Raw genomic sequence first — 24,847 nt, 5'->3', positions numbered from 1 at the left:
TCTATTAAACAGGATCACAACACACATTTCTGTAAAATAAGCAAGTTTGCTTCCTTGAAATTGAGGAGGGAGGCTATATAAATAAATAACCAAGACGTTTAAATTTAGAAATTTATTTTGTTTAATCCACAAGCTTTATAATAGCTTCAGTTTTTTTTAAAAAAAACCAAAAACAAAACAAAGAACCCCAGTGAGAGCATGACAATATCCAAAGTTCAGGTCCTTCAGGCTTTCAGAAATCACAGCTCTGAAAGTTACACACTATTCCAAAGGACCGCAACAAGACCAAAAAACAAAACAAAACAATGAAAGGGGCAACGACAACATTTCACAAAACAAAAACATATGCCAAATTTTGCTGAGACTGCTGATCATGAAAACTGCCCTTGCTTAAAAAAGAAAAACAGGATGGGAGCAGGGGAGAGGAATAAGGTGAAAATGAAAATTCCAGTGTTCCAAATAAACCCATTACACCACTATGAACCCACTGTGTTCTGGCAAGCAACAGGTTATGATGTAAGGACCACCCTCAAATGCTAGTCCTGGTCTTAAACACAGAGAATACAGGGAAACACGGAGAAATCTGGGTATTTGCAAGTGTTCCTATGAAGGATGGTTTTCCTGTGTGTATAGACCACAAAAGGCCTAGGGCAAGAAACCGTATTAGGAACTTCATAAGCATTTATACTGTGGCATTTTAGAGGAACTGTGGGGTCTGGCAGCCTTGTTTTAAAACCCTTGAGGAGAGGAAGGGGGATGGGGGGAAACTTTTACTGCATGAGAGAATTCTAGTGAAACCATGTCAACTGTCGAAAGAGGTCACTAGTACACTGTGAATGCTTGTTTGAAATGAAGGTCCATGCCCCCCCCTTTTTTTTAACATGGTGAACTTCAACCTAGCAATTATTACAACCAATGTTAAAGTCTAAAGCTCAAACACATTTTAGCAATTTGAAATTGAAGTCTGAGTACAAACCAAATAAAATGTACATTATATCAAATGCTGCTTCAGCCTAAGATGGTGGGGATGCTTGAGCCTTCCTCATCGATCTCAGAGCCTTCTCACGCAGATGCTTTTCCAAGTCATCTAGGTTATCTTCCGCTTCACTCTCAGTCTCCTTAACGCAATGGAAAGTCAGCAATTACTTCTATAGTCACAGAATATGAGCCTGAGTTAGATTTGGCCACAGAGCAGAAATTTGCATGATACACACAGTCTACAGACCTAGGAATTTTGCTCACAGTTTTAGGAATTCTAGTTTGAGACATTAGGCACATACACAATAAACAAGAACTAGATGTAAAATTAAGACATTTTGATTCCACTTCCCTTTGGGAGTTAAAATTTGGCAGGAAATAATCACGTTTGTGCACTGGTTCTAAAGGACAAACTACCCAGGCCTAATTCTCAAATTACACAGTACAAGAACCCAACTGAGCATTATGCAACCCACACAAAGTTCTGGTGGGTGGGTGTCTCCTCTTCCCCTATTTTGTACTATTACTGAGGACAAATGTCTTCTCCCACTTTTGAGACATGAACCTTCTGTTCTGACAAAAGCACGCACATACACACCCAATGTGTGAACACTACAGTTCCCATCTTAAAGGTTTTATTCTTGGCCCATGAAGGATGCATGTTTCAACACCCACAGTATATAGAGGGGTTACATGAGTAGGGAAAATGGTCTGCAAACAGCAGCCACAAGGTTGTTCAGCACAAGTCCCAGCCTGGCTGTCTTTGGTGGCTGACTCTTTCCAATATAGCATTAGCGCACATGTTTCTAAGCTACAAGGGCTAGACATGTGCCTCCTTAAGGCAAAGCCAAATTCTGCAATGAGCAGATCCCATTTTAAATCAGAGAGCTTGCATTTGTCTGGATACACAGCCCAGGAGTACATTTGAACAAAGAACGGTGTTCTTAAACAATACAGGAACGTTTGTGTACAAAATATTAAACTGGCTTTGTAATTTGTTCCCTGGATCCTTAATACTTAGCACTGTCAGTCAATATCCAACCCATGGAACAGAGATAATGGCTTATAAATGTGTTAAAGAAATACGTAACATTCACCTTTCTGGGCTCTGTGGTTTTCTCTTGGTCTTCCTCTGCAGATGGAGTCAAAGCAGCCGTTGCGGCAGCCGCCGCCGCCGCTTTCTCCTTCTTATGTTTTTTGTGCTTCTTGTGCTTTTTATCCTTTTTATGTTTCTTATCCTTCTTTTTCTTCTTCTTCTTGCCACCTCCTTCCTGATCAGAGTTCTGTAATGGGAAGCAGTAAGTACATTTAAATTTAAAATATCTATATGCCACTTTTCCATTAATAAATACATTCCAAGTGGACTCCATGGCAGGGGTACAGGAACAGTTGCAAGGCTTTCACATTTGGAATAAAAGCTGATCCACCATATAAGAGCAGTTGGGACCCCGTTACAATCAAATGGCTCTCGAGTTTAGCTCAGCAGACACCACAGTTGCATTAGAAGACACGCACCCGCACTGGTGATGGACTTGGCGTAGGGCTTTTAGCCTTCTTTGCAGGAGCTGCTGGTGACCAGTGAGCAGAAGGGGATCGAGACTGAACAGGAGATGGCGGTCCTGGATGTTTCTTGGGCGGTGGTTCCGGCGATCCTGAAGCAGACCTGGATGAAGACCCTCTCCTCACAGAATGTGGACTTGGTGTGGAAGTCCTTAGGAAAGAGAAAGGGGCAGGACGGTTCACACTTGCTAGCCTAGCAAGAGGTAGTCTGCGAACGAGAAGCAATCAACTACAAAGGCTCACAGGGTCCAATGAACCCAAGTACACAAAAGGCTGCTGTAAGGGCACAAGCGCCTTCCAGTACCACAACAATTATGATGCCAGTAGGCCATAGAGGCGTGCTCTGTGTTCCTCCATTTCCTCGCCACCCCGATCAAAAAGGAAGAAATCTTGAGTTCTAATGCTCAGATGCACTTATGTAGTTTATGTGCAAATTTCATATCAACACTATCTATGTACAGGCAGCACCCACCGTCTGGCAAACCCTCCCTTACGTAGTGCAGGAGGCGGAAAATGTAAAATCCTTTCAACGCCTCCTGAAAACACAACTTTCCATACAGGCTTTCCCTGGGCTGTAACTGCTGCTGGATTTATTTTTGGTTTTACATGGTATTTTTTAAACTTTTGCAGCTTTATATGGTGTTTTGATTTGATGTATTTTATTGGTTTTAATTATGAACTGCCCAGAGAGCCTAGGCTACTGGGCAGTTTAAAAATGTAGTAGTAATAATAGTATTCTGAAATTGAAACTTTGAAACAGCTCTTTTAATTTTTCCAGGGTTTCATACTGCACCATCCCCAACTACTCTGCATGTATATCACAGTTCTAAAACAATCCCTTTGAAATTTAAGGTCATAACCAATTTTTACATTTATTAATGTAAAGCCCATGTCACCATGGGTGCTAGAAGTCCTGCTTCTTTCCTGTTCAACCCTCCCCCCCCCCAGGGGCCCTCACCACAGAGGGGCTCATGAATAACGCAAATGTGGCTCAAAAAGAGCAAATCCTGCTTCTGAAATCTGATGTGGATGAATGCAGGCTGAGAACCCTTCAGCCATAAGGTAAAGACATCTGCATGATCATAAGACAGTCCTGAACAGGATCCTAAGCTGGAAATAAATAGCAAACACTACCATGGAAAGGTTTATTAACAAAATAAGCTTAGTGTTCTACGGTGAAAACTCATATCCAAAACTAAAATGCAACAGGCTTGTATACTAACAGGGAAATTACAGGAGGATGTCTCAGGATTGGCAATATTCTCAGACTTTCCTTGGTGGCTTAAATCAATTGCCTTTCTCATCCTTTTAGCTGCCGATGAATCACTTACTTTTTCAGCTTTTTAGGCTCTGGGGTCCTCGAGACTCTCCTGATGGGCCTAGTACTGGGAGATGGAGACTGTCTTCGTTGAGGTGACGAGGAAGGCCCCCTGCGCAGCAGTGGGGGGCTTGCAGAGGTATGGGAAGGCCTAGGCTGTGGGGAAGGTGAATGCTGTTTGTTCTGCAGTGGGGAGCGGTTGTCACGGTTGGACCTGCTGGGAGGAGATCCTTTCCTGTGCTTGGAAGATATTGATGGTGAACGTCTCTTTGCAGGCGGAGAGCTTCTTTGTTTTGGGGGCGGAGAACGAGAGACTCTGAGCTTAGGTTGTGGAGAAGGAGATGCCCTTCTTTTGGGAGGCGGGGAAGCCGTTCGTCTCTTTGGAGGTGGTGAAGGGGAGTACCTTCTCTGTATCGGAGGAGAGTATCTTCTGGGAGTGGGAGAGTGACGGCGAGGTGGTGGTGATGGAGACCTAGCAAACATATACAGGAGGTAAGTCTGGGAGAGGTGCATTAAGATATTATAAAACCCTATTTAATCAGTAAAGTAAAAAAAAAAAAAGGTAGGGGAAAGCAGGTAATGCAATTTTACCACACTGTAACTGCCTTTAAGCACCATAGCACAAATGGAAGGCCATCTAGTCTTTGTACAGAATATATTAAAGCATTCTACTAAAACATTTTCTAAATGTTCTTTACGATCTTAAGTATTTTAAACTCTGGCATTTAATTGCGCTTTAGTTGGTTTTGTATGTATTTTTTTTTTTGCTTTAATTCTTGTAAACGGTCTTCAAATCATTGATAAATGGTGGCATTAAGTGTTTAAATAAAACACTAATACCGCTTCAATAGTTGAATACATCCCGCTTTGAAACTTAATTTAACTGCTGGTTTCAAAATAAATACAAAAGCCTGTATCAAATAAGACATGTGGATTAAAGGTTATTTCTAAGTCATAGCATCTTTTTTATGTCGATATGCACTTTATCCTGAGAGGCAGCAAATGTGTTACCTTCGGCGTTGCAATGAAGGTGACCTACGCCGTCTTGGAGGAGGGGCAGGAGAAGGAGAGCGCCGTCTTCTGGCAGGCAGAGGCGAGGGACTTCGCCTCCTCCTACTAAAGGAAGGAGAGCGGGAAGAGCTCAAAAGACAAACCCTGAAGAGCAGCATGGGCATGACAGCTGGACTGGCTTACTACTGGCAAGGCATCAGCACCCTGCCCCTAAGCAGCGATCTCTTTACAAGCAGTTACCATTAAATTATTGGGCTCATCTGGTCTTATTAAGATGATTTTCAAGGCAGCCCACAAGCCTTCCTGACACCCGTCCTCCTGCAGTACAAAAGTATCATCTTCAGTTGATCAAGCACAGAAGCTTTTAAAAATAAAGAGGGGCCCCCAACTCTTCCAAGTCCACAAATGGCTAACATTTGTGGATTTAGGCCAGTAAATTTGCCCATGGCATCGCCAGTGCTTACCACCCCACTCTCACTTGTTTGTGACAGCACAACAGTAACACAACTCCTCAGGGAGCAACGCTGTGCTGGCACAGTAGCAACAGGCTTCCATCTTAAATAACTTCTTTCCTGGCACGTATTTCACACTTGATCCGATGTGAGACAGATGCAACTGCACTGAATTTAACAAAACTTGTTCAAAACTTCGGCAGCCAGCTCATTTCAATCTTAATATGCATATAATTTAGTTAAATTGCTTTGATTTTTGCCATTGAAGACATAGGGCAGAAGTGATTGAATGCATACTTGCAGTTATTATCAATCTGTGCCACTCTAGAAATGCTTTATCACTTCTCCCCTGTATACATATTTCTTTTTCAATTTTGTGCCTCTCCCCTTGCAATCCAGGATCCTTTGATCACCAGTAAGCTTCACCACAGCTGTGCATGACTGACAAAAACCCAAGCGCATATATTTTTCCTTTTTTTCTCCACCTTTGCAAATACTTTTGGGTCTCAGAAACAATGCTATAGTGTTACAGCTTTCTGGCAAAATAATCCCAATATATAACTACACTATGCCGTGAAGTTTATTCGTTTGTTTTTTGTAACTAGAGGTTTTCAACGATGCAGAAGCTGATGATGAAATAAATACCCCCCAAAATGGAGTCCACTTTGTTTTACAAACGGTCTATCCTTTACGGTTCCTGAACACCCTGAATGGCAACTCATTTTACAATCAAGATACAATGTTCAATTTTCATATAGGCAGTGAACTCTGGGAGACAGAGGAATTTTTTTTTTACCACTTCTGCATAAACAATTGGAAAATTCCAGAAGTGCATTAATGGACTATTTATTTGATTCACCTATTCTATTGACTTTACTGTATCTTTCTTCCCCGCCCGCCCCCCACAGCTGCAGTTGAGGAGAGCAAAGCAGACTGGGCAAACACTAGAAAACACCCGCCCCCTTTCTCCTCCTTCACCTTCCTACAGAATTGTATTCTATTTTTCATGGGGGAGGGGCGCAAGGTGATTATGGTTAAATCAAGTGCATCTTTTCTAAAAGCCCTTTAAAACTTAATCCTAATTAGCAGATTTATCTGCTAACTAACCTTTTAACAATGGGCGACTGCCACCTCTTTCCCATCTGCATCCTGACAGCAGTGGAGGGGGGGAAATGGAGAGGTCAGACATCCCACAGAGTTACTTGCAAGGATGAAGTAGCAGGTAGAAAGTCACTATGTTGTCATTCTTAGCATCTGAGTAACCCCTTTATGCCGGCCCCAAAGAAGCTCCCACTATGAATCCTAATGACTGAAATCAGAAGAAGCCATTTGAGTTAATGGAATGGAACAGGAGAAACGTCATGGCTAATATGAAAGTGATTACTTTACACAGAATGTTCTCAATTTGGGGCAAGGGCTGGACTTCGTTCTTACTGCAAACAACGCAAAAGCACAACTTGTTCTAATTGACACAATAAGAGGGTCAAAAAACAATAGCACTTTGACAGTTACTAGTAAACGGCAGTCTGTGTACACAAAACAAAGGAAGTTACCGAGGAGAAGATTCTTTCTGCCACTTTCGTGGAGACGGCGATGGGCTTCGGGAATGCGAGTGCCGCCGGCGTCTGCCCACTTCACCGTTCTTCACATTTGACTTTTTCGGCCGTTCCTCTTCAGATGAGGAGGAGGAACCAGAATCTGTAACAGAAAGGAAAATTCCATCACTAAAATGCAACAGGATTACAGGCACTCAGTGCATTGTAGGCACTCCCAAAAACGTTAAATGGCTCTTTATATAACAGCTAGCTAGCTATTTTTGTGCTAAACTATTCTTCAAAGAATTTTCCACAATCCATTTGAGAGTCAAACTATCAATGAACCTCCAGAAACTAAATCAAAATGCATCAAGCTGCCATAATGAGTAATTAATGGCAGCTTTATAAATCAGTTTTATAACTGTGGCTGGTTAACAGAGCCTGATAACAAATCGATGAATTCTATTTTTAAAGAGGCTTCCTTCTCTGCATGGGAATGCATGGATTCCCTCCACAAATAGATTCGAACACTGGTAAGTTAGTGACATGGTGGTGTAGCAGCATCTAAGCCATACAGTACTACGTATCAGATGACATTTCAAGCTGACTCCTTGAAATTTCCTTTCATAGAAATTATTTCACCATGGCCCAAACCAGGTGGCTGAGATCAGAGAAGCTTGGTGAAGACATAAAAGATGCAGAACTTCAAGCAATGGTTTTAATGCAACAACTGCAATCTAATCAATCACGGTATATTTCTTGTGCACTGAAACTGAAATGGCCAGGTTGTTTTTTTATCTGAACTGGGGTGCTGCGTTTTAACAAACCCTAGAAGTTTTCAAGTGCAGTGTGTGAGAGGGGAGGAGGGAGCCTGTAGCTATTATGCTCGTTCTAATAAACCGTGATTTATTAGATTAAGATTGTTAGGGCTGAGCTGAGCCTATGACCTGCTTCTCATGATCCCCACAGCTCACTATGGTTTATTTAAGCCACATTGTGTTGCGGTACCCGTGGATGCCATGTTAACGATCTGCTGTGGCTTCTCATGCTATTTGAGCCCTCAAGGGAGGCTTGTTGGGGTGCTTAACAAACCACCCCACAACCCTAATGCAAGCCATGGGTTTTGGGTGTTTGGTAGCCACCCCAACAAGCCATGCCCACCGGGTTCTGACAAGAAGCCGTGCCTGGCAAGGGTAACGACGTAAATTGGGCCAGCATGTGACAGGCACATGCAGGGGCCCATTAACCACACTTCTATCATGCAAACCAGCCCAATATCTAAATTTGTTCCCTTTCAGCCTCTGCTGTGATTTCCTGCCAAAATATGAGAGCAATCTGCCAAAATTTTGGTTGCTGCGGTAGCAGGATTTTGGCCCCAGAGGGGGATCCGAGGGGAGCAAAATGGCACCGGATCTGCCAAAGTTACCCCTGCTATATCACATCTATGATTCTTATATATCAATGATAAATTTGGGATAACTCTCTTACCCACAGGTGGCACTCTCTCCTCTAACTTTTGCCTTATTTTAACAACAGAATACCTGTACTTCTTCCTGCCCCCCACTCTAGCCGACTAGTACACATACTTTATGCCACAGCAAAATATTTTAAGACTGAAAGTCAAGCTCTTTAAGAGTCTATGAAACTGCCACTAATTCCAAAAAGCATGATAGGTAACAAGTATTGGAGGAGAGCCAGAACAAATAAATTCGAGGCTTGGCCAAATGATAGGTTTGCAAATTGAAGCTATTTGTAACAACTCAAGTTAGTTTATTTTTTAGTTCACTTATTTTTGTACACTTGTTCCCAGTGAACAAGATTAAACGTATTTCCTTGTAGACATGCATTGGATCAGGCAGCAAAAACTGTAAAATACCATACCAGATGAAGACTGCTGGTTCTGCCTTCTGTACTGTCGTCTTTGCTGCACCGAATCTGCAGCTGCCATTTTACCACCTTTGTCCTCTTCTGAAAAGTGTGCAAATTTTTTTAAAAAAAAAGGGGGGGGAGAAAGAATATTTAGAGCTTGTTTCATGTTAACAGGAATAAAATGGAACACATTTTGTAACTGGTAAACACTTTCTCAGGGCTCCTTCTTGTTTTCTTTATGCTGCATAGTTCAAGCGGTGATTCTTTTAGGATGGGGCAGGGGTAAAGTCTGATATTTATGATCATGGCTCTGCTTGCAAGTTTTGTACTGCCGCTGCTGTATTGGTTATTTTGGCTATGTTTGCATTTTTAAAAAATATTGTTCACCTTGGATTTTTGCAGAAAAACATGGGATATAAGTATGTTCACAACTAAATTATGATGCATCTTCATGTAAAAGAGGTACAAACTATACATGTCTACAACAGATATGAATGAGTACTTGGGTGCCCCACATCAAGCTCCCTAATACTTGTCAATGTCACAGAAACTGCAATATACAAAGTTTCAATATATATGTACAAGTATAAGCCAGAAACTTACCAGATTCTGACAATTCTACTTTTCTAGGTTTTGGCGCTGGTGAGGGAGATTCCCTTTTTTCAATACTTTTACGTTTGGGAGCTGAAAAAAAGTAAACAGCACAGGAAGGGTCAAGGAAACAATGACTGTACATATTGTCATTTGTACAGTACATTTAGTGATATAAACACACCAGTCTGGTGTAGACCTAGGATCATATTTCTGTTCAGCCATGAAAGGTTCCCGAGAGGCCCTAAGCAAACCACATACTCTCAGCCTAAACTGCCACACAGGAATTGTCGCAAGGGTAAAATGACAATTGCAAGCAACCCTAAGCATCTAAAATAGGGCAAGAAATTTGAATTTGAAAACAAAAATCACACAACACCAAAACTTGTCAGGTAAACCTTATTACTGTCCTTTGTAAACAGACAGGGAGAGTGTGTGAAATGCCACAATAACGTCATCTGTGTTGAAATCAGAATGAAAAACTTTTACATCTGAGACTACCACTACACACTGGTCTACAATGACTGAATTTTTCCAATCATTCATTGATAACGTTTAATCTGCAAGTATTTGGTTTTTAAGCAATACCGCACAAGCAAAGGAGCTGCTAATTCAGCCTTCTGAACAGCCTACTCCCCTCTGCCTGCCACCAATGTTTCCCTTAAGCTCAAGGGTGCAGGGGGAAGCAACAGAGGCCGATCCCTGTGCACATCCTAGCCATGTAGGTGACCCAAGCATACAGACATATTTCATGCCAGTATCTCCCTTGAACCTGGGCTCTCAGGAGAAGCAGAGGCTGACGAAATAACGCTGCCACCTCATCAAGCGGTATACACGGCAAGTAATCCTAAAAGCCAAACGACAAAGCAGCACACACAGCCTAGCACAGTGGCTACTAATCCCAGTTCTCTTCTCAGCTACATGTCCAGCTAATTCAGCACTGCCTTATGTTAAACATAGAAAAGTACACAAACCATTTAGAGCCTTTTCTGCCCTTCTAGCCTAAGGAAATGGCTGGTACACTTCAGGCCTCCTAAAAGTCATCTGGAGGAGACGCCCCTTCGCTCAGTGCATCTCCTCTGTACAGTTGGGCTATGCAGGATTACTTGCATGGGTCTGCTGTGTGGAGGACACCTTGCTTTGAGACAGGAGGTTCTGTAGGATTTACCTATTAAAATGTCTTACGACTGCTTCTGAAAGATGCTCAGGCTCTGATGAATTCCAAAGGAAAATAGTTTTAAGTGTTTAGATTTGCTCTAAACATTCCAATACCTATTGGAAGGTGTCTACTTTCTTCATTTTGGACAGGCAAAGCTACGAAACACTCCAGCCATTAGCTACTCAAGATCTATATGAGGAGAAATACACAAGGCCAGAGTGGCTCGCTTTACCTGAACTCCTACTGGGAGAAACTGAGCCCCGGGCTTTCCTTGTACGGTTTGACTGCTGAGGTGTTGGAGACCGCCGTGGTTTTGGAGGTGGACTTAGTGGTGGGGAGGGTCGGTGCCTTCGCCTAGGAGGACTTGCAGAAGGTGACAGTCTCCGTGTTTTACGAGGAGGGCTGGAAACAACTCTTTTAGTTGGCTTCTTTGGTGGAGATCGGGAACGTGAAGAAGAGGAGGAAGAACTACTTCCTGACAAAGAGGCTGATGACCGTCTCCTCCTGCAAAATTCAGGTTGACATCAAGCATGCTCTAAGCGTGGTTAGGTAACTTCACAAAATTTGCATTGCCCTGTATTCTCACAAAGACCTTTCTAGCTCCTACTAGAATGAAAGAAAGGGCTATCAATGGCAATATAGTACTTCCAGTATCAGCGAAATATCCCTCTGAATTACCAGCTGCAAGGCAACAAGAGCAGGATGGTGCTATTGCACTCAAGTCCTGCTTGTGGGCTTCCAGTTGGCAGCTGATTGGCCACTGTGGGAACAGAATGCTAGACTAGGTAGGCCTTTGGTCTGATCTAGCACAGTTCTTATTATTCTTGTTATTAATGCTTCCCAAAATATCAAGAGGAATTCAATTTTCAAAAGCTGTGTAGAAGCATTATTAGCATACTACTTAGCAATGGAAAAAGATCTTAGATTGTTTAGGAGTTGGCTTGTCCAAAAGCAACCTATTTAAATGACTGGATTAAGTGGAGTTCATAAATCTTCTTTTCAAGGAACTTGTCTAAAATAGCCAAAACAAGGTGATTAAAAAACTGCAGATTTTTCCAAATGTGGAACAAATGGAAAATATATTTGTTTCACATCAGCACCGAGTCAGAAATTAAGAGTGATTTATCAGACTGCGCTTAAAGGCCTCTAGAATTCTGCGGCACAATTTGTGGTCAGTTCTGTTGCTATTATGTACCTGCTGACTCCACCTTTGGCTGCAGAATTCCTGAGAACCTGAAACAGAGAAACCCTACCTTGAGCAATACTCTTTAGAAGCGGTGTCACACAGCTATAAAAATATACTTGTTAACAACTTTTGCAAAAGAAGTATTCAACTGCCAGTCCAATATGTGCAGACTTCAGCAATGTTATCAGCATCCTATATCATCAGGATATCAGGGAAGAGGTCCTATATTAATTGCTTGGGGGCTGTGATTTTGAAGCTACATTCTGGGGGTCCTGCAACGCTTCCTTGAAGGGTATCTTGCCCAGTGGCTGTTCCAAGGCTCTGGAACGCCCTTCCCAGGGAGGCTAGGCTGGCTCCCTCCATGCTACACTTTCGGAGGCAGGCAAAAACCTTTTTGTTGCAGCAGGCTTTTGGAACTACTCTGGACCTGTGTTAATGTATTGGATTCCTTCACCCCCTTTTAATCTGTTACTGTTTTTAAAGTCTTTAACATGTTTTTAATTTTACTGCAGGTTTAATTCTATTTTAACTTTTGTAAATTTATATTTATATGTTTTAAATTGTACATATTTTAATCTTGCAAACCGCCTTGAGTCCTAGTACTGGGAAAAGGCGGGATATAAATAAATATCATCATCATCATCATCATCCCTTACAGCGTACAGTTATATCAGGGGGGGTGGGAGAAGAAGAGAGGCAGACACCCAAAAGTTCTCTGTCCTACTACAAGCCTAAAAATCCTCAGCACATTTACAGGAATTCTATGGAAGAGAGACTCGCTAGACAGGTTCATCCTGGAAGGGTTCAGAGAAAATGTTTTTAAGGTGTCTTAGTCTAGCTTGCATGTTTGCTAAGAAAAAGCTTCGGTCAATTTTATGATGAAATAGAGAAGTCAAAACTGCCTATCTTTCTTAAACCCCAAAGCATATTGATTTCTTACAATTGGCTACTGGAAGTCAGCTGCAAGAGATTCAACCCTTATACTGACTCTTTGAGGACTGTATCCAAGAGAGAGAGAAAGACTTGTGCAGTTCCTTCAAGATTAAACATTGTGGATCTACCTCCATGTAATATTGTTTGGGGTTTTTTAAAAAAATGATGCCATGTTCACTTTTTTCATGTGTACTTCATGAATTTTAAATTAATATAGGCTTTGAGGAAGCCAGCACACACAGAAAAGTCCCAATCAGGTTATCAGTATACAATTAAAAAAGACAAAAATCCAAACAGTCATGAAATACTGTGCAAAGGAAATTAGCCATCTTCAAGCCACTTATTACTGTGTTTACTTTTCATATTTAATTTTCATTATTATGTATGTCATCCTGAGACCTTCGGGTATAAATTATTATTAATGATAATAATGATGGCAATACTGAACTAAATGGGAAACCAATTTCTCTATCCCCTGATGAAAGGGGGGGAACATCTTATGATGAGAAGCACCTCAAATGTTAGCACATTCAAATATTGCTATATCCTTTGAACACTGGTGACTCTTGTTTCTTAATTAGGAATTCATACCGTCTCACAGGAGATCTGCTCCTTCTATGTCTGGGTGGAGGTGGAATGCGTCTCGGTGGGCTTCTTCTCCGAGGAGATGGGCGTCGTCTTGGGCTAGGTCGCCTCCTTGGAGAGTAAGACCTATCAATACAGTCCATGAAAAATCAGATACTGCAACACCTTGCAGCCAACACCTTGCAGCCAACACCTGCCTATATGCTATTCCTATAAAACATGGTGCCATAGATAAGATTCATACGTACAGCAGAATAGGAACTGCTTTCACAGGTGACCTCAGACTGATCCATGACTGCACACATGAATAAAACAAAGACTGGCACTTAGGGGGTGGGCAATCTCTTTCAGCCCAGGATTCGGATTACCTCCCTGTATCAAGTTGGAAGGCTAAATTATGTTGAACGGGCAGGATCCTCCCCCAAAACACCACCACTTCTTGAGATGTCATTAGGCACCACCCCAGCCATGCTTCCTTCCATGTACAGAGGGGCACCTTTCCACACCACTTGTACCCCAATTGAGGCATGAGCAGTGCAGGAATGGACTCAACCGTAGCTTGCAGGTCTGATTCCTGCAAGCCCCAGCTGATTCGGGGGGAGGCAATCCCATTCTTATCTCTGATCAAAGACTGGGGATAAGAGGATTCCTCTCCCAAGGGCAGTGCCCAGGGATGCTGCCCAATCTTCTGCGGGCCTTGGTTGCCCTCTCCTGTTCTAAGAGAGTATAAAAAGACATGGTGAAGAGGAATGCTTCAACCATGATGGATGACGAGAAACAAACATTTTCATGGGGAAGCTGTAATTTTTTCCATCAATGCACCAGGAAGACCACATACGTCCAAATAGGGGGGGCGATTTAAATCCTCTAACCTTGATCGTGATCTATGACGCCTTCTGGGTCTTGAATGAGATTGAGAACGGGAGCGTGACTTTGACCTTGACTTAGATCGGGATGGAGACCTTGGACGTGTCTTCTCCTTTTCTTTCTCCCTTTCCTTCTTTGAAATTCTTTCTGGAGATATTTCTTTAGTATCTGGCATGGGTTCAATTTTAGGAACTTTCAAGATATCACTGTTGAAATAAAACATTAAGATTAAACCATGGATTTCAAGATGAGGGAAAGACTTCTTACAACAGTGACCTGTCATTCCACTAGCACAATTAATGTTGCGCTAGCAGAAACAAGGCTCTGAACTATATGCAAGAGGAGAATCGGACTAAAGTTACATTGGCTGTTTTTATGCTATTAAATTTTTGTATATTTGTTTTTAATGTTCATTGTTTTTTACTTTTGTAAACCGCCCAGAGCTTCAGCTATGGGACGGTATATAAATGTAATAAATAATATTTGTGCACGTGCCATTGTGCACGTGGTTGCATGCCACAACCCATTGTGCAAGTAAATGGTTGTGTATACACCCTATTGTATGAACGGTTGCACATTACACTTGTGCAATCCATACTGCAACCTAGTTGCGCAAGCGAAATGAGCAACAGCAAGATTCGGTGGAGCTCTGGCGCTATTTGAGTTTGTGGAATGACACCATTGGATATTGCCCTAAGCGTGCGGTCTGCAAAGCTTGAGAGACTCAGCTCCATATTGCATCCTTTATGCAAGTGAAGAACTCACACCTCCATACTGCACACGTGAGCGAAGACGTCATGGCCCAAGCCCTATGACCAATTCTCTATAAACCAATTTCTTCAGGGCTTTTGCATGCCTTTGCTGTCAACTAGCTCATGGAAAGCTTCTGCCACCATTCAGTTCAATTTTCAATCTAATGCTTTCGTTTTCTTTCCACTGTCATCTGGCTCTATCTTCAAAAAATACTCTAAAAACAATGAAAGCAAGCCAGAATGATACTACACCAATTTGATTTATTAATTTAAGATTATATATTTCTAAATTATACTCTAAATTTTCCCAGAGACCAAATTTCTTATTTAAGTATCAAAGATGTTCACTGAAGTCTATTGAATATCCACCAAGTGAATATCACTACGTGCCAAGAAATAACAGCATTTGTGAAGGTGCAAGAATGAAAAGCAAGTGCATAGACAAGCGTGCGCACACACACTTCAACCATATAACATGTTGTTTCAGAATAACATGGTAACAAATCTAGGGATGAAAAAGCATAACCAATAGCAATACCTAGTAGATGTAGCCTCCTGGATCAATGTTTCTTTTATTTTGACGGAAGGCTCTGGCTCAGGTGTCTCTTCTTTCTTCTCTGGTGCAGGAGTAGCACTACGACTTTTCGTTGTGTGATGTGGGGATCGAGAATGGCTGTGTTTTCTCTCCTTCCTGACAGGGGATGAGCGCCTTCTAGGGGAAGGAGACCTTGATTTGCGCCTAGGACAAATTTATATTTTGTTTATTACAGAATTAAAAAATATTTTTATTTATACCCAATCCAACATGCATTTTAATTAAGAATTTTAACCAGGTTATTATTCTAGAATTGTTATTGCCCTCCAACCACTGACTGGGAAAGAAATGCATTCCATATAAAAATATGTGAAACTAGGCATTTAGATTCAAGTATTAAAGAATACAATATCCAAGAAAAGTTCAGTAGTAGAGTTGCTCTACCACAGAAGTCAACTGCTTCAACACATCCAATACTCATTAACGCGTAAGTAACCAATTACCTTCTAGGGCTTCGAGATCGATCCCTCTTTTCCCTGTTCTCTTTATCTTCTTTGTCTCTCTTATCTTTGTCTTCATCTTGCTTCTTCATAGAAGCCAATTTTTCCTGTTCAATCTGAAACAAACATTAATGAGAGAGCTTCGGCTATGGGACGGTATATAAATTTAATAAATAAATGTGTTCTTAATTCAGAAGCACAGGATGATAAGTAAATGCTGATTACATAGAAGGAATTAAATATTACCAATAAGCATTTATTCAGTGCTATAAAGAATGTGTTCTGAATGCTTCGTATACATTTATCTTGTAATCCCTACAACCACCTTGTAGGTACAGTCAGACAGTATTATCTCCTAGAACCATCTCTGTCACTTGAGGCCCAAGTGACAGCATTTAACAACAACAATAATAATACATTTATTTCTTGCCCGCCTCTCCATTTTGATCAAGGCGGGGAACAATAAACGATAAAATACATAATAATTAAAACATAATATACATTGTTAAAAACTTCCTAAAAAACATCCTAAAAACATCTTAAAATTCCACTGGATAGACCTGCCAGAAGAGATCAGTCTTTATAGCTTTCTTGAATTCTAGTAGACTGTTAAGTTGACGAGTCTCCTCCGGCAGGCCGTTCCACAGTCTGGGAGCAGCAGAAGAGAAGGTATATGCTTAGTAACATATGCTAAGTTTGTTTGTTTTTTAATGGACCCCAGAACTGTTGTTCTTTAAATGGATACTGTTTTATACTGGGTTTTTAATATTTTTGATGGTTTTAAATTTTGTATACTTTTTAATGTTCACTGTTTTTAACTTTCGTAAACCACCCAGAGAGCTTCGGCTATGGGGTGGTATATAAATGTAATAAATAAATAAATAAAATCACCATATTGCACATCAGGGTGCTGAAGTTAGGAGACACTGACTTGCTCATGGCAGAAGATTTGAACTGGGGAGTTGGTAATTCATAGTTTGTTTATTTATTTACTATATGTCTACACTACCCAATGGCCGAAGCTCTCTGGGTGGTTCACAATCATTCCGAACATTTGGGGTTAGCAGTACTTGGAACTCTTTATACCTCCAGAAGGTTGAACATTACCCAGCAGATAATTTGACTCCCTTTTGCAGGCACACTTTGTGTACACTGAAGTTAATATTCAGTTCACATTTCTGCACATGAATTTTTGCAACCATATCTAACAAAAGGTTTTTCATCTTTCTGGTACAGACAATAAAGGTCTACTGTGTAACCAGTGTCAGTTAATAAATTAAGCGAAGGGCTGAAAGGACGTATCGTCATGTTAATAGTAAATTTAGCATTCAGAGTTAACTCTGGGCTGGTTTGCATGTCCCGCTAAGCCACTGCAGGTTATTATTATTATTATATTTATTTGTATCCCACCTTTTGCCCACAGGTTTTAACAGCCCGTTTTGAATGTGTAAACAGTGTCAGGCACGCACTGTGGCTTGTCACGTTGTAAGAACCCAGATGCATGGGTTATAGGAGGGTAAGCTTACATATTCATAGTGGCATGCACAAGAGCCCACTGTGCCTTTAAAAAACCACCGTGGGTTGATTTGATCATGCAAGCCAGGTCACTGTCTGTTCATTTGATTCCCAAAGCCATCTAGTGATCTATTCCCAACTTACATATGGTACAGTGGAGAATCCAAGTTGTTTACCCAAGCCCATCCTGCAAGATCACATGGGAACTGGGATTTGAATTGTCCTACCTGTCTCTGTTTTATTTCTTCTTTCTTCAGTTCCAGGAAAGCAGATGGAATACCAGCAATGTTTTCTTGTGCACTTAACAGTAGTGGCCACAGTTCTCCCATGAATTCTCTAGCATTTTTCCCATTCAAGAACCCAGTCAGGTTGATTTGCATCATTTTGGAATCTGGATTCTGCAAAGAGATATGACAGGAAGAAATACAGGTTATTTGAAAACCCAAACCCAAGCAAGTCATTTTAATTCTGACAATCTTCTACCATGGGGCTAGAGTATGTTTTTAAAGGTTGCTCAGTAATATTGTCCTAACAGATTACCAATTTTCTCTTGCCTTATCATTACATTCAAAATGGCCTGTTAATCCTTTGTGGATTTCATAAATATATTTAATCTGTGCAGCCGCTACAACTGAGGGCCATGAATTTGGTATAGCAGCATCATAATAGTTGGTTTCAGTTTCTTTGTACTTAACTTTCTAAGCATTCTTCCCTAATAGTCTTTGGTACTGCTGCCTGATTTTTATTTTTTTAAAAAAAAACTAGGATCCGTACAATGGACAGAAGCTGTACATTTAACATTACAGAATCATCATCTACAATATACCTGAAATCCTGCTGTGAAAACTTAACAAAAATTTATGCATGCATTTTCTTACTTTCATCAGCAAACTAAACTGAGCCTTCACTAACTAGGTTGTGGAATGAAAGCTGCCATATTTTTTTCACGACAATTATGTAATGCCCACAAAGGATTAAGAGGTCAAATGTCGACACTTTACAGTACAGGTGGACACTTTAGTTCTAACATTGTTGGTCAAAGCAACAAGGTCCATATAACAAGCACAGCTCAACAGCACAAAGCAAGTACAGATTCCAGGTGTCTTCTGTTCTTCTTGGAACTTTGGGGGGTTTGGAATCGCCAAGTCCCCTGTAGAGAAAGATGTTCCCTTGGCTTGCTTCCGACTCCCTACTGCAACTCAACCACCTTGAGTTTAATGTTATACCATTTATCTAAATTGCAAAAGACGAACAAGCAATAATGAGTACACAACCACAAAAAGGGAAAAATTGTTTTAAAAGTTCTAAAGCTTAAATCATGCTTTCTATGATGGGGAACTACAACTGCGTACTTAGTTTTGTTACACTAACACATATTAGCAAGCTATTTCTTAGTGTAAACTCTCACTTTATTCAGCTGAACCCCCTGTCTCCCCAGTTGGATTTCTATGTAAGTACATAAAAGATTCCAAATATGGCTGCTTAGACAATACAACCTTACATTCAAAAATACAGCATGAGTTTCTTTTTTCTTTTAACAGCAATACCTTTCTCAGTTGAAATGTCAACTGTTCATAAAGATGAGTTCTTTGGAAGAAAGATTGAGCATAAAATATTAGCACAAGAGCATTTGCCAACAGTTCAGAGAAAACACTTCACTGTCTCTTGGGATGCAGTGGCAGACTGTGTAAAATAAAAGACTGAGCTTATCATGAACTCAATTTCATTTATACAGTTCATGTTATTCGATTGATAACCGATTAGCTGTATTCCAGTGGTGCAATCCAGCTCTATTAACATCAGATGGGTGTCTTGCCACTGATTTCAGTGAGAGGTGGTTTGCACCTATCAGTTTTCCTTCTATATCAACCTGAAGCAGTTTTACTATAATTAATATAGTAGCCCCACCCCAGCTGAACACAGCCATAGTTCTAAACAGAGTAGGTCTCCACTGAACGTCTCTTACCAATTTAGAACTGCACCTCATGCTTTATATTTAATCTGATTTAAAACACAACAATTTCAAGAGCAGTGTAAAGATTTGCCCAATTGCTTTCTGCTGGATGCTCTGTCTGTCTTTGGTTCGGCCACTTTACACAACTCACCTCCAAACACACACTGCATCATCAAGGGAGTTGGCCAGAGCGACATTGGACACTCACTCTGCTGTGACCTAATAAGGTGATGGTGCTATACTTCAGACGCAAGGAATAACTTCCATTTTGGTTCAGGCCTTTTAAATCATAAATCACATCATCATTAGAAAATTGCTGTCAAAGTAGCTTAACACGTAACAGCAAAATCAACACAGTAAGTCTGCTTTTTTTTCACCTGAGCAGTTTTGCAAACTAGGCACCTTCACTAAAACTGTCAACACATGTTTTACAAAGTGAATATATTCACAATATACATTGCAACAAAATTCCTCCTAATTTCATCAACTGTTTTTGATAGAAAAATTTCAGTTTCACAGAATTATGCAATACATTTACAAACTTGTAAATACAACCACAGCAAAATCATTACCTTCACTTCCAACTGGTTGAATATAAATTCAATTACTACATCATCTTCAAATCCAAGGATTTCTGTTACTCTTTTTGTTATCCATGGCTTGATTACTTCTAGGTTTACTTTGCTCATGTCCACCTGCATTATCAGACAAAAATAAGAATTAGCATTTGAGAGTTGTTAATGTAAACAGGAAGTGGCTTGAGAATGGCATGCATCCCCACCATTCCTGTATTAATTAACTCATGATTTGTTGCCAGATGCCACTATTACATCCAAACAGGCTCAAAGTCTCGAACTAGTGTCAATTACTGTAATCTTTTGCATGCTATAATATACCAACATATACCAGCATAAGCACACAAATAGCTTTCATATAATGTAGCATACAATATTTGCTTCCTTGACTCTGGTTTGCAATAGTTTATTGAGGCTGAGAGTTTATTGTCTCTTTAAAGTATCACTCCAGCACTACCATATGGTGTACAGTGACAGCCAGTTTCCCTAAGAAACCAAAAATGAAGATTGAAAATAAAATCGTTCCTTCCATAGGGAATGTATCTTTAGTAGATTTCTATCAGTTGGGTTTTTCTGGAGTTCTTTGCAATACATCTGAAACTTTTACTGAACTAATACAAAATGACACCAGTGTTGATACCCTAGCAATTCTATATTAGCATTAAAAATCAACACTTTTGCTACTTTTAGTGCAAGTAGACATATTAGCCCTTCTTTTTGTTTCTTATGTTAACTTTAGCCCAGAGTTTATTGCATTCAAAATAGCATCTGCTATATTTAAGAGTCTGTTTTTTAAAAATCTGTGTGAATCTCTAAAAAAAAACACCAACAACCCCAAATTCAACATACTTTCTTTTCTAGGCATTCTGCAAATTTCAGTTGCTTTAGTAGCTTCTTCTGTTTGTTGCTGAAGCGGTTGTCCTGCTCTGCGCTTGTTCCCTATAAGAAGAAAAGACTTTCATTAACCATTTGTATTTTAAACTTCGTTACCATTAAACTAACCTCTTCTTCTCAATACTAATGTACTAGCTGGTTTTTAATTAATAAATATCCCAAAAGACTTTTGACAAATGGTATCAACAAACAAACTATATGATGAAAGAGCCCTAAGAAAAAAATTGAAATATAGTACATAGTCTCCAAGCAGTTTCCAATTAATGTAGGCAACCCTTAAATATAGCTCATTATGTCTTTATATCATGACTACTTTTGGAATTATCTTAAACTTCAAATAGCATTTAACAGTGAAATATCAAGTCACTTTGAGAGCCATTTTTGGAGGAAAGGTGGGTATTAATTTAATTAATAAATAAAAACATAAGAACCCCAAACTTTATATTAATTATTCTGAAGCTGTTTAAACTTACAAGGTGGAAGCAAAAGCGTACATTATTATTTTGATTTATGTCCCACCTTTCTGCCAAAATTGACACTCAAGTTAACAATAATAAAAAACAGGCTAAAAACAAAATAATAACTGGACAGGGGAGGGGAGAGACTGTCATGCTCTTAACAACAGCAACTATTAAATTCAGAAATCTGTTAATGAAACAAAAAGCACTCCAGTAAGGCAAATCGCACTGTCACTGAGCACCTTAACAAAGTTTGCAATTTGCAGACCACAGACACTAACAATACCTGCATGTATGAGTGTTCTTAAATTTATACATGCCAGAAGTTGGATTCTTAACTTGAGGCATCTTAGAATGACTTATAAGATCCAACAATTAACCTTTTCAGCTATACTACAATTTTAAACCTTATACTACTTTGTAATGTTTTAGTTGCTGACATTTTTTATTCAAAACAGGGATTTAGTCAAACATTTCGTTCGGTTCATAGAATACATCTTCAAGAGAAATAAGACATTATTTCATCATATTTTCAACAAAAGAAGTTGAAAAGGGCTTGTAATATTTTAAATAAACAATTTGTCCAATTTAAGAAGACACTTTTTTTGTCGTTTCCCATATGGTTGTGAGGGGATTAATGACTATCAGAATAGTAACATTCAGTCAAGCTTTTATTATCTGCCCCCCACTTCGACCATATCCCAGGCCAACCTGCTTTTTGTAACATCTTGCCTGATGAAGAGATCTGAATATCTCAAAAACTTGTACACGTTTTGTGATCTTTGAGTTGGCCTAATAACAGTATTATGTAATGTTAAGGAAGAGGCACTTAGTGAAGCTACTCAATCACAACAGCTAGAATAATAAATTGTTTTAATCCGTCTATCTAAACTAATATAATTAGGAATATTTAAACCTGTAGATTTTTTAAAAAAATTATACATTTATGAGCTGCCTTTCAGTTGAGATAGGAACCAAAAGTGAATTACAATTAAAACTTTAAAAATATTTCAAAACTTTTAAAGTCCATTTTTAAAAAACTTTAAAAGAGTGCCTTACAAAAGAAAGCAGCAGGCAAGGTTTCCACTATATCTGGCCTGTTGAGGGAGCATTTCACAAAATAAATGCATTCCACATATGCCCACCTAGGGTAGTACTGGCCCTACAATGTCCAAGAAGTGGCTGAATAAGATAGCAGGCAGTCATCTTGCTCAGGGGGAAGAGAAGCTCAGTCTTTATTCTGGAGTGTCTGGCATCTGAGCAGCGTACATAGGCAAGGCAGTCTTTTCAGAACGCACCCTATGAAATGATACCAGACACCTTCATGATTCCATTATTAAGGGGCAAAGTTGTATGGGGGCAGTGTAACATTCCTGTGTTTACATTCACAACAAACATCCTTTACAGAGCAAATAAATGCACTAATATACAGGTTCTGGCCAGTTGGCAACACTAGGCCTCTAGTATTTGAGTCCTGCTTCTTCCTGAAACTTTGTTTCTGTTCTGAGATGGCAGGAGATAAGCAGACAGCCAATAGAAAAAAACTATCTCTTACAACTTACTTGGGAGGGGAAAGGGCACAAGTTCTTTGGACATAGTAGCAGGGTAGAAGGTGCCTAGTCCCAACTGTGTGAATGTGCAACGGGCTAGTAAGTGACCATCACTCCTAGGCACACTGCCACTTACACAACATCAAGAACACGTTGTGTAATATTTGATCGTGGCCAAATAATCAGTGGTCAACTGACATGTCAGTTGACAATATTTGACCCGCCTGGCATCCCAATCTGTCATTATGGTCTCAAAAGGTAGAATAAAACAGTTTACTGCTACAGATCAAAATATATTGCCCTAACACTAGCTAAAGCCAGCACAGCTGACTTTTTGGGCAAGAAAGCAAAAAATCAAGTCCAAACTATTATTGCCACTATAATGCAATGCACTTTGGGTCATTTTTACCTCTACTGTGAGCTGGGAAAGCAAGCACCATGCCAGAGTCACTACCACATACTCAAGCAGGCTGTGGTTACACTAGGATCCATCATATTCAATTTCAGGGCGGTGAACATAGGGACTGCTCAAAAGATTACTGGGATTTTTCCATGAAAAGATCAGTCACTAGTGACATCCCCCTGCAGTGCTCAGCTGCAAGGAAGTGTGGGCCATACTTCTAGAGTTCCCGTTGCAAACAAGCAGACACTGAAAGGGTTCCAGAGGTTTGATAACTACAAATTTGGGGGCATATTTAGATAAACCTTCCCCATCCCTTTCGAAAAACAAAAAGCAAGGATACTCCCCCCCATACATTCACATGCTTAATTCTCCTCAGTCACAAGAACAAGGAAAGAGGCAGCTTTCTTATTACACACAAGCACACCTCTTGGTGCACATTGGAATAGTCATGTGAATCTTACAGAAATTATTTTCACTTTATTTTTAACTTCGGAATTGAGACCTGGGATTTTCTCCTGCCAGATGGTGTTACAACCTAATTACTTCTCTTGCAAAGCTTTCCTTGTACATGCCTGCGTTTTAAGCAGGACTATCACAGACTATACCCTTGCCCTTGGCATATGTTACATAGGAAGCTGCCCTTATACCGAGTCAGACCCCCTTGGCCCATCTAATCCAGCGTCGTTGGCATTGTCTGCAGCAGTTCTCCAGGGTTTCGGGCAGCCCTACCTGGAGACGCCCGGGGTTGAACCTGGGACCTTCTGAATGCCAAGCACGTGCTCTGCCACGGAGGCACCGCCCCTCCCCAATCTCTTCGGCTTGGATATCAGCGTAGATGTCTCCCCTCGCCGCCGCTCATACGCGCGCGGTCCCCCTTTCTCCGTCTTCCTCTTTCCCTCCCTCATTCCTGCATCTGATGAAACGGGCTCCAGCCCACAATAAATGTTTTTCGTTCGCGTCGGCTTTCATGGGAACCACCACTAATTTCTGAGATCAATGCAGCCCGGCCTGGGGAAGAGCGAGCGAGGCTGATTAGTCAAGGCAAGAGAAGGCCCGAGCGGGCCCCTCAGAGCCCTTCGCTTCCTACTTCCTGTCGGCGGCGGCTTCGCAGCCGAAGAAGCAAAACGAGTTAAACGCGGGAGGAGAATGAAAGCACAGAAGGGGCGAGAAGGAGAGGCTGAGACTGAGGGTGGGGGGGAGGGAAGGGAGAGGAAAAATCCCCTCCGCTCCATCAGACCCCTCGCCGGTTTCCACCGCGCGCTGGAAGGCAGCAGCCGCCGCCATTTTCTCCGCCTCGGCTCCACACAGGGTCGGGGGGGGGGGCGCGAGGGAGGGAAGCCGCAAAAGGACCGTCACGCCTGGCGCGAGGCGGGGGAGAAAAGAGAAAAACCCCAGCCGGTCGAAGCGCCCTCTCCTCGGCTGCCGCCGCCCCCCGTCCCGCGAGGCCCCGCTCTTTCCAGCCCGCCTCAGCACTTACGCGGAAGAAGCCCGCGTCCATCTTGACTCCTCCTGCCTGGCCGCAGAGAGCGCTGCTCGTGTCCCGACATGCACCGCGCGCCTTAGAGCGCCAGAGCCCTCCCCTCACGGGCGCTGGGTGACTCCTCGTCCTCGTCGTCACTTCGCGCGGGAATGGGAGGCGAGCGAGCCTAGGCGGCGGGGTTGGGCCG

General features: G+C 41.1%; 1 protein-coding gene across 6 annotated transcripts; it reads right to left on the bottom strand.

The window, feature by feature from the left end:
• Positions 1 to 97: 97 nt before the first annotated feature.
• SRRM1 (serine and arginine repetitive matrix 1) lies at positions 98 to 24,739 on the bottom strand. Of its 6 annotated transcripts, none has more exons than XM_063140611.1 (17): positions 24,658 to 24,739; positions 20,725 to 20,814; positions 19,873 to 19,995; positions 17,574 to 17,744; positions 15,835 to 15,947; positions 15,335 to 15,535; positions 14,050 to 14,250; positions 13,184 to 13,303; positions 10,706 to 10,977; positions 9,327 to 9,407; positions 8,736 to 8,822; positions 6,873 to 7,017; positions 4,868 to 4,972; positions 3,870 to 4,328; positions 2,494 to 2,689; positions 2,076 to 2,261; positions 98 to 1,118 (listed from the first exon to the last, which is right to left on the bottom strand). In XM_063140611.1, exons 1-17 carry the CDS (start codon positions 24,676 to 24,678, stop codon positions 1,014 to 1,016), a joined length of 2,676 nt encoding a protein of 891 aa, XP_062996681.1. In that variant the 5' UTR covers positions 24,679 to 24,739; the 3' UTR covers positions 98 to 1,013. The 6 variants fall into 6 exon arrangements, with proteins under 6 accessions (XP_062996681.1, XP_062996685.1, XP_062996683.1 ...); XM_063140612.1 differs by having other exon boundaries at positions 1,026 to 1,148; XM_063140615.1 differs by lacking the exons at positions 20,725 to 20,814; positions 24,658 to 24,739 and adding an exon at positions 18,437 to 19,579 and having other exon boundaries at positions 19,873 to 19,960.
• Positions 24,740 to 24,847: the final 108 nt, after the last annotated feature.

Source organism: Elgaria multicarinata, chromosome 13 (genome assembly GCF_023053635.1).
Source record: "Elgaria multicarinata webbii isolate HBS135686 ecotype San Diego chromosome 13, rElgMul1.1.pri, whole genome shotgun sequence".
Lineage (NCBI taxonomy): Eukaryota > Metazoa > Chordata > Lepidosauria > Squamata > Anguidae > Elgaria > Elgaria multicarinata.
Note: the sequence above shows the minus strand (reverse complement) of the source record. Positions and strands in the feature narration are given on the sequence as shown.

Bases quoted from the DNA above. Each gene is read 5' to 3' on its own strand.
- SRRM1 (XM_063140611.1), bottom strand. From the start codon at position 24,678: ATGGACGCGGGCTTCTTCCGC. The intron at 15,948-17,573 runs GTAGGACAATTC...TGTTTGTTTCAG, and splicing joins AAGAAATAAAACAGAGACAG to ATTGAACAGGAAAAATTGGC. The intron at 14,251-15,334 runs GTATTGCTATTG...TTATTTCAACAG, and splicing joins CAGGAGGCTACATCTACTAG to TGATATCTTGAAAGTTCCTA.